At 51.8% G+C, this 9,875-nt stretch overlaps 1 protein-coding gene across 1 annotated transcript in view; it reads left to right on the top strand.

Moving 5' to 3' along the window:
* Nucleotides 1-728: 728 nt before the first annotated feature.
* Nucleotides 729-9,875, top strand: part of RBBP8NL (RBBP8 N-terminal like) — a 12,261-nt gene continuing 3,114 nt past the window's right edge. The window contains exons 1-10 of the mRNA XM_010192292.1: nucleotides 729-795; nucleotides 2,062-2,104; nucleotides 2,575-2,670; nucleotides 2,983-3,095; nucleotides 4,091-4,163; nucleotides 5,233-5,399; nucleotides 5,905-5,987; nucleotides 7,241-7,404; nucleotides 8,403-9,222; nucleotides 9,667-9,775. Coding sequence (XP_010190594.1) covers nucleotides 729-795; nucleotides 2,062-2,104; nucleotides 2,575-2,670; nucleotides 2,983-3,095; nucleotides 4,091-4,163; nucleotides 5,233-5,399; nucleotides 5,905-5,987; nucleotides 7,241-7,404; nucleotides 8,403-9,222; nucleotides 9,667-9,775 — 1,735 coding nt within the window. The remainder of the gene's footprint in view (nucleotides 796-2,061; nucleotides 2,105-2,574; nucleotides 2,671-2,982; nucleotides 3,096-4,090; nucleotides 4,164-5,232; nucleotides 5,400-5,904; nucleotides 5,988-7,240; nucleotides 7,405-8,402; nucleotides 9,223-9,666; nucleotides 9,776-9,875) is intronic.

Below are 9,875 nucleotides of genomic sequence, written 5' to 3'. Positions count from 1 at the left end.
TGGTGATGCTGAATGCCCCCACATGGAAGTTCCTCTTCTCCTGACGCAGTGGAAGGACTGAAGTTATCGCTGATGTAATCAGTAATTTCAAAATTTATGATCACTGGGATTAGGGCAAAATTCTTAAAAGCCAACCACTTTACGTTCAGGTTGTTTGTGTACCTCCTGCCCTTCCCAGCCTACAAAGCTGAGGCTGTCGTGGAGTGCTCTCCACATCTCCTGCTGTTTGGGGGAGTTTTCAACCCAAAAAAAAGGGAGAAGTGGGGTTTTTTAGAAAGCAGAGCACTTTATCTGTTCTTGGGCATTGTTGAACATTACCACCAGCACTAAGTGATGGCACTTAGCATGAAAATGGGAGAACTGAAAGTCCTGCTGATAAATCAGGTTTTTCCCTCTACTTTTTGAGCTGTTTAAATTGCATTTATCTGGGATGAGGTGGGGCAGGGCATCTGAGCCATCACTCTCTACTTTGCCCATGCTCCCAGCACAGGGCTGAGGCAGGTCTGAAAATGCCTCCCCGGATGAACCTGCTGCTTTGTACATGTCTGTATTTCGTTTTCTAAATCTGAGCTTTGTCCTGTTTCTAAGACTTTCCAGAACACCACATACACAAGACAATTCTCTTTTATTGGACTTTCTGTTTCTCTTTTAGCCTGAAACCTGAATAAATTGAAACAAAAAGACATCCTTGCACTGGAAGCAGCCCAGCATACAGCACAGCCCCAGCCATGACCACGGAGAGTTTTGCTGAGTTCCTGAATAAGCTCAAGGAAATCCATGAGAAAGAGATCCAAGGTAAGGAGATAGAAGAAGTCTTATTAAAAACTAGTGGAGATCCATTTCTTTGTGATGCCACCTTGGTCTGTTTGATTTTAAATAACCCAAAGGGAGGAGGGCGTTGATTAGGAAGCATTGGGAGTTAGGGCTCAATGAGCATCACCAATGGGGATGGATGGGGATGCAGGGTCACAGCCTGGCCCTTTGGACCATACCATCTAGTGGCACCTTGGTACGGTTTATCCATCTTATCCTGGTGAAGAACAAGGTTTACTGAGGAAGTTAGTAACTTTTTGGATGATGAGGAGGAGCAGATGTGAAAGGGTTTTCCTGCATCTGCTATCCCTGGAGATATCCCACTTGTGCCAAGCATTCATCACGGGGGATGTGGCTCCTTTCCTCCTCCCACTGTCCTGGTCTGTGATAAAGGTGAACTGGGAGGTTGACAGAAGTGACATGCACATCTGCTGGGCATCTTCTCCAAGAGATGTGGTTCTGGGTATATTTGGACACTGAGGGATTAAAGGGAGAGTGGAGAGATGCAATAATCTGTAAGAATGAAGCAGCAGGAGTATGAGGCTATGTTAAAGAAAACCTTATTCCTCTAGGGATTAAATTATTCCTCTGATCATACATTATTAAAATTAGAACTATTAGGTTAAGCAACCAAATGCCAAATCCAATTGTTTTCCTATTAGAATAATTCCCAGTATCAGTATTACGAATGAAACAACAGCGCTTTTAGAGGATTCTGGCTTATGAATTCATTCTTCTCTTGTGTAATTTCAAGCAATGTGAGAGTTAGAGGAAACTGTTGGGCAATTTAAACCACATGTTTACATCTACTTTGCATAAAATGGGTTTGACAAGATGTAACGTCTGCAGATCCATCAACGAAAGCTGTTCTTGTTGAGCTGTAAATATCCTCCAAGATGCTTTGCAGCCCCAAGAGTTATAAAATACTGCCCACCTGGGAAATGCGTGCTGTAATGAGAAATAAGCAGAAACAAAACTGAAGCAGACTTTTCAGGGATGGAAGGGAAATGCAGACTCATTAAACGGTGAAAATACAAAATGTGCTCACATTTTGCACAACTTTTCCAGCTACATTAAACTGCAGTGTTGTTTAATGCAGGCAATGTGCTATTCCTTCTCGGAAATAAGGTTTGTAAATTGATGAGGTTTCTGCGATGCCAGGCACCCTCCTGAAATCCCATCATTGTGTTTTGTCTCCTCGGAATTGGCAATAAACACCCACCCCTCTGTCTCTGTGAATTATTCCAGGTCTGCAAAGCAAACTGGCGGAGCTGACAACGGAGAAGTGCCGGTGAGGAACCCCACATTTGCTCTGCCCACACCGTGGTTGGATGGGGGACGGAGGGGAGGTGATGCCACTTCATTTTCACCCCTGATTTAGAGCAGAGCTTGCCTTTGTGGCACTGCCGAGTTTGAACCTTTCTGGTGACTTTCACCCAGCACAGGCAGGGCTTGAGGTGATCCCAGGCCACCTCCAGTTCACCTGTCCACTGGCAGGTGATGCTCAGGCCAGCAGGCACTTGTTTTCATGGGATACAATAAACCAGGATGATAAAAGCTGTTAAACCTAACGGTGGGTATTGCAGGGCAGCATCTGGGCTCCAACACATTTGTTTCCCCTCTTGCCACACAAGCAAAAGCAATTCAGCCACAGCAATGTGAGCAGAAATCCTGCCCCTCAACAGGGTGCTGCAGACAAAGGCACAGATTTGTGGGTGAAATCTCATAACCCTCTTTTCTTTGTTATGTTTCTTCAAATAGTGATGCTCAAAGAATTGAAGAGTTATTTGCCAAAAATCACCAATTAAGGGAACAACAGAAGGTCCTTAAAGAAAACGTAAAGGTGTTAGAAAACAGGTAAGGCTGTTGATAGCAGCCGCTGCACCCTCCTAGGGGGAGAGTTTGGGGTTTGCTGCCTTCCCACACATGAACCCTTTGTTTGCTCATCCTCGACTGCTGGATGAGTGGGGGACAGGAGCTTTCCCAAGCTGGTGGTGGTGGTGGTGCTGGATCTGGAGGGGTGGAAGGGCCAAGGCTGGGCTGCACGGATAAAAACCCCTCTTATCAATTTTGGGTGATGGGCTGGATCTGAAGCTGATGCTTCACCCGTGGGGAGAGCAGGAGCTTATTTCCCCCATGGTAACACCCAGGGCGTGGGTTTTCCTACAGGCTGCGAGCGGGTCTCTGTGACAGATGCATGGTCACCCAGGAGCTGGCGAAAAAGAAGCAGAATGAGTACGAGAGCTCCCATTTCCAGAGCCTGCAGCACATCTTCATCCTCAGTATGTATCGCTGCCTTCTGACAGCTCGGCTTTGGCCGGCTGAGTCTTTGCTCGGTTAATGCTTCTCCCATATATTTACACGTGAGTCCCTCTATGACCGGGCACCCAGGAGGGGTTTGGGGATGGGGAGAAGGAAAGGAGATGACGTAAGTGTTGGGGGCCTTGAAAAATCAGATCAGAACAGGACTGTGGATGGCAGCTCACATTCCCCCTTGCACAAAGCAGCAGAGCTGGGGCGTTGCAGCCCTCCACACCTCCACAAAAAATGAGAGATGCTCACACGGAGAGCAGCCCTGAGTTGCCCAGGCCAATCAGCTGCCTGGAAAAAAAAAGATGCATTTGGCACTACAGAAGCAATGCTCTGGCAAAGACAGGGCAGCCACAACAGCAGCTCAGCACCAGTAAATGGCAATCAAGCAACACGTGTGAGGGATCCTCTCCCAAGCCTTTGGCAGTGGTCCCAGCTCCACTCAGGCTAAAGATGTCTTTCTCTGGGTATCTGGCTAGCCCAGGGAGAGTCACGGAGGTAAAGGAGATAAGACATTGGGAGGGATGGAGAGGGGGCCAGCAGCCCTTGGTTTATCTCTCCTGTTATGCCATTGCGCTCGCTTGCTGCCTCCTTGCTGCAGTGCTGGGTGCTCACAGCTTCCTCTGGCCTTCCTCTGGTCGCCCATGTAGCCCACAGCCCTCCCCTAACACAGCACCCGCTCCTTACAGGCAGCCACGGTGCTCAGAGCAGGATGCCGGTTGTGTCCATCCCACCATGCCACAGCCACCATCCCATCTGGGTTGTGCTCTCTCCCTGAGCTGCTTCCACTAATCCTGACTAAACTCAAGTCAGAAAGTTGTTCCTTTGTATCTGTTAGAGGGCCAGCATCACTCCAAAACAAGGTGCCATTCCTTCCTCCTCCCATGTGCAACCCCAGCAAGCTGTGAGGAGCATCGGCTCTCACCTTGCAGCACCTGAATCCATGGCACAACCTGTGTCCCTGCAGGTAATGAGACAAACCGCCTGAGGGAAGAGAACAAAACTCTCAAGGAAGAGCTGAAGAGGATCCGGAGCCTGGAGTAAGTGCTCTCCTGGGTTGCATTCATTACGAGGGGTGTTGGTAAGGATGGAGGCATTCCCACAGCTGAGCATGGCTACATCCAGACTGTGGCGTCCTCAGGGGTGTTTTGGTGTCTAATTCCCCTCCTGCAGCAGCCAGAGAGGGTCTGCAGGAAGCAGGTGGTGTTTGAGGGGAAGGAGAGTGACACGCAAGGGACTGGGCTGGGATTAGGAGAGAGGCGTGATCTGCTCCAACAGGTTCATGCCCCAGCAGAGCGCTGGCTGAAAGCTGAGTAACCTGCCCGGCTGGCCAATGCACACAAATCAGCTCATTCCTCAAGGGTTTAAAGTCCGGATGAATTAGCACTGCGGGATTAGTTTAGAAATGTGTTTTCTTTGGAGCACAGAAGCACCATCCGCTTAAAGAGAAACTCTCGCTTTTCCTCCTTGATGCTTCCCAAGGCCTGAGGAGTTTTGAGGCTGTAGGTCAGGCTGGGTTTGCTGAGCACTGAGAACTCCTTTTCTGCTCTTCCCTGGGCTGCTGGGTACAAAGATTTCCAGTCAAACACCCATGACTCAGCATCAGCGTCCTGCCAGGACCTGATCCATCACATAACCACGGGGCTCCAAAACTCACATTGTAGTGACCAAGAGCATCAGCCCCACCAGCTTGATATGGAGAAGGGTCACAGCCACCACATCCCTGCGCTGAATCCACCCCTACACAGGCTGAAAGCCCAGCCAGGGACGTAGGGGTTCTCACAGAGCTTTTGCAATAGCTGCGGTTGGTTTTTGGCTTACCCAACACCGTGGCTTCCTGCAACGTTACCTGCAGCCAGGTGGGGAAACCAGACCTTGAGCTGTTGTGCTGGCTCTGTCCTGTGGTCCAGACTGCAGCTGAGCCAGCGATAAGCTGCAATGGAAGGAGGTGAGTCCTAGGATCCGGTATATCCACATACATGTATATATAAATATGTATATTTGCTTATCAGGCTCTATAACACAGGGCTCCCAGTACAGTGGCCCTCAAACCGGGGATTTCCTTCTCCTGCCCATTCTCACTCATTTGTGTCTTTCTCTTTTCAACAGGGACAGGACAAAGCACCCAGGAGTGACCTCCAGAGAAAGCAGCTCCACCCCCAGCTCCCCCTTGGCTTTACAGTCCCAAGTGAGCAGGAACACCAGCGGAGAGAAAGCAGCTCACAGGGGAGCAGAAGAAGCCCACCATAACGTGCAGGGTCTCGAGCTGGAAGAAGGTGAGTGCTGCTGGCTCCCACCACCCTCAGGGGAGCTGGGGATGGGAAGAGTGACTTGAGCTGTGATGCAAAGCTGCTCTAGGAAAGAGTCTGGAGAGTGAAGGCCAAGCTGCTGGCAGCTGAAATGGTCACTGCCATGGCCAGAATAGCTGCTGGGGGGGGTGGAAATGCATCTCAAGGGAGAACACGCTGCTCTGCGTTAGAACAAGAGTCCTTGGGTGCCCTCACTGTAGGGCAAATGCTGTGCAAGTATGGACCCGCCACACATTTCATGCAGAGCCCATGTTGTTGCCTTGCTGCCACCCACACATCGATGGAGGGTATGTACATTCAGGTGGTGGCTTGAGCCAGACAGAAATTTTGGCTCAAAATCAGTAGGAGGTGGTCGATGCCAGCCAGCAGCTTCCTGAGGAGGCTGTGAGGCTCCGGTAACAGGGCAGGTCAGGACAGACTGCAACAGCTCTGCAGGACCATCATGGTGGCTGCTTGTGTCTTTTTTTTGCAGAAAAGCCTGCAGGACACAGAAGCTCTCCAAGCAGAAGGACTTCCCCAAGCAGTGTCCTCCAAGAAGTCAGCCTTGCGGAAATTGTGAGTTGCTGGAGGTGGCCTGGCATCCTCAGGCCTTCTCTCCACTGCTGTGGAGATCATCATCTGAACTAGATCAGGGCAGGTGGGCTAGGGTAGAGAGGAGGCACTTAGGGGGTAAAATAATCAGCCAGACTTGGGCAGTTTGCCATGGATGTCTTGCTGGGGAAAGCTCTGAGGTGTGATGGACCCAGGCAGGTTGTGCTGAGCTGTGTTTCAGTACAGCTTATCCTGAGTGATAGATTCAGCTCTGCATTACCTGGGCAAACAAGAAGCTGGAGCGCTATGAATGGTGGAAAAGCCTGGAGAAAATGTAAACTGTGGGAGCTGTGGGTACTGAGAACAAATACACCACAGCAGCCCTGCCCTAGAGAATCGCTGGTGTCTCACCATCTGCAGCATAAGGAACACTGGTATGGCCTGGCATTCAGTGGTTGCCCTTTTGTGCATCAATGCCTTGCCATGCCTTTAAAACACAGAGGGTATGTGTCAGCTGGGGGATGCCGAGTGATATGGTGATACTGGGCACTGGGAGATGAGACTGCAGGACCTGGAGTCCTGTTTCTGGTTGTGGGAACTCAAACCCACATACACACTTACATAGATGCTTCTGTTTTGGCACAGGCTTTGCTTACCTGAACTCCACAGAAAACTTGAAAGAGCAGGTGAAAAAAGGTTTTGGGAAGGCTGCAGGCAGGCTGTGTGGATAATTAATAGGGATCGCAGGAGGGGCTGGTGACATCTCCAGGTGGGCAGGGGAAAGTCAAGTCAGAACATGTGGTGAGGCTTTCATGGCAGCAGATGGAAGTGATGATGTCCTGGCCTCACAGCCAGGTACTCACTCCCCTGCAATTACACCCATCGAACCAGTGCATGCCAGGAGCTTGCATGAACAACGTCTGGTGGCCTGACTAGGGGTTGGAGAATTTGTAGGGTCTTATCTTGGTGAAGTCACTGAATCTTGGCTTGAGTTGAGAGGAGGCACAAGACCTCCTGGGCTACAAATCAGCGCAGCCAGAAAATAAGGACTACTGTAGATCCCACTAGAAAATACAAAGGGGAAATTTACTGGGGAAAAAAATAAAAGTATGGTTGAGCTGTCGACCAGAATTGTACCAAACAGAGCACGTAGGAGCTGTCTGTATTGCTCATGCTGGTGAAAAGCAGCATCTCCACTTGACAAGGCTCCCCTTAGCCATGCACTGCCTGGGGTGCGCAGCAGAACAGCTCATCTGGACTTTGTCCCCCTGCTGCAGGCATCCCAGAGGGTCTCCAACCAGCTGCATGGGACCATCGCCCTGGTGAGACCCGGCTCCACGCCCTGCCTCCTGGAGAAAAGTCCTCTGGGGACAGCGGCATCCCCACCAGCAAGGAAGACTCCTCTCCCACCAGAACGCGAGCACAGTCCCAGCCTTGAGGCGTGAGTTACCCTCTCATGGGTCACATTGTGGGTCTGATCCACAGACTGTGATGAGATGGCCGGTGTTTGCTGTATCTGCCCACCTTCTTCTCCAGGCTTCTCCCATGGCCTTGGGGAAAGTGAGGGTCTCTCAGTTTACACCAGCAAAAAAATGACTGGAATCCAGTCTGACGAGTAAAGCCTCTCTCTTACTCCAGCTTCATCAGACAGACCAAGAAAGTGAACCAAGTGCCCCCACCTCCAGCCAGGGGGAGAAGGCAGCAGTCCCCACTCCTCCTTATAATGTCTAATGGGCTTTTCTGCAGGGCTCTGCACCTCCCTGGGCTTGTCCTTTCCACTGATTTTGGAAGTGCAGAGGGCTGAGCAAAGCCAATGAGTTCACCTCTAGAAACAGCGAGTTTCCCAGAGTGGGAGTAGATCCGCCCAAGCATTTCCTAGAAAAGCTCACACCCAGGGAAGCTACCAAATACCCAGCGATAGCACGGACTCGACGTGCAGGGCAGGTTCATGCACCACACCAAGCTTCTTAGCATGGCTGTAAAAGTCTCCCATTGAGTGACATTAGCAGAGGGTGTGCTGTTCCTCCTTCCTGGAGGTCTTCAGGCTCACCAAGGCACTAAGAAAGCCCAATGGGGGATAGTTAGGATGCTTATGACCATAAGATATGGTCTGATAAGTGACTCCTCAGCAACAGTGCTGACATGAATGGTCACCATGTCCCCCTGCTTCCTTGACCCAGGGACAGGAGGACGCTGTGAGATGGGTGGGATGGTGAGTGGTGGTTTCCTGCAATGTGTCCAGTGTGGAGGAGCCACTGCTGGCTGCCTTGACTCCCAGCACGGCACCTGAAGGCAGCTGTGGTGCAGGGGACCAGGAGCTGCAACAGGCAGTGGGGCACAGAAAGAGCAGGAAAGATCACACGCATCACCTGCAGGAGCTGGGAAATCACATGAAAATTCTCTTATTAACATTATTGGGTTTTTTTCTGCTTATTTCAGTTATTTAACAGCAAGCAAACCGTACTCCCCCAAGGTTGCTCCATCCTACGAAAACCTAAAAATGACCACCCGGAGAGAGCAGCTCTGCCTCCTCCAAAAGCACCTTTCCCTGCACCAGCTGGGGCTGGCAAGCAACTGCGTCTCACCAGACCGGGACGGCAGCAGCTTCTCCAGCCATTTGCTTCGGGCCAAGGATGTGGATGGCCAGACACGGTCGCGTGATGGCTGGGAAGACCACACAGCCTTGCTGAAGCTCCCTGCCACCATGGTGTATGTGAGGGATCAGCACCTGGAGGAGAAGCTGCACCTCCTCAAGCACAGGGAGCGGCTGCAACATCTCCTTATGCAGCAGTGCCAGCCAGGCCAGCGGGCAGATGAAGACATAAAACCTGCGCCCAAGGAGCGGTCCCTTTCCCCATGGCCCAACATCACGATGGGATGCAAGGAGGAAAGGTCCTTTCTGGAGGACGCCATGGATGGGAAGGAAGAGAAAGAGCTTTGGCTGAGCCGTGATGGCTCTGAACTCCAAGAAAAGGCAGAGGCGGCGATGGATGATGGTGCAGATGGGCCACTGGATCTGTCGGACTCCAGCCGAGGCAAGGAAATGGGCTGGCACAACCGCCGGGAGCTGCGGGGGGCCGGCAGCCCTCGGCTGAGCCCTCAGGAGAGCCTTGCTGTGCCGGCAACCCATGGCCCCTGTGGGAGTCACAGGGCAGAGCAGGACAACTTGCACTTGCCCTACCACTGGCCCAACGCTGCCCGGGTACTGCCTGGGGCTGTCAAGGAGGAGGAGGAAGATGAGGAGGAGGAGGCAGCTGTGGTGAGTACAGCTCCTGTTGGCATTAACATCCCGGGAAGTCCAGCACTGGTGTGGGCACTGTTGTGACCACCATTAATGTCCTGTGGGAAGATGGCGTGGCTGTGTGAGAAGCCAACAGGGATGTATTTGCACATGGTCAAGCCGTGGCCATTCAGCCTTTACCCTTGTTCCTCCCCTTCGGTGCCCACGCGGTTTCCATCGAGGTCTGAGGACCAGCGTGCAGCAGCACCTGCACCCATCCTTGTGGGTCAGTGCAGGAGGGGTCCTGGGCTCACCTGTGACACCCCACAAGCACATATCCCTATGGGCTTATCCCTATGGGTGCCACAGTCACCACATAGGGGATAGGGACTGCCCTTTCCACCTACCTGACCCAGCCAGTGTTTCTATGGTTGGGATAATATCTGATGTTCACGGCACTGCTGCCCTCCCTGTATCTTACAGCTCGCGCTCTCACTGGCACGTCCGACAAACAAGTCCATGTCGAGCGACCCAGAGACCCCTCCAGAGACCAGGGTGAGACTGGCTGGTGGTGCACAGGAGGAAGAACCAGGTAAAAAGCCTCAGGCAAATGGGGCATTTGAGATGGCAAGAGCAAAAGAAGTCTCCCCAGCACGGACAGGGAAAAGGCAAGAGGTTTGCAGGACCAGCAC

The sequence above is a fragment of the Mesitornis unicolor genome, unplaced genomic scaffold (genome assembly GCF_000695765.1).
Source record: "Mesitornis unicolor isolate BGI_N332 unplaced genomic scaffold, ASM69576v1 scaffold7499, whole genome shotgun sequence".
NCBI classification, from domain to species: Eukaryota; Metazoa; Chordata; class Aves; order Mesitornithiformes; family Mesitornithidae; genus Mesitornis; species Mesitornis unicolor.
The sequence above is the reverse complement of the archived record's forward strand: the minus strand, read 5'-3'. Positions and strand labels throughout refer to the sequence as shown.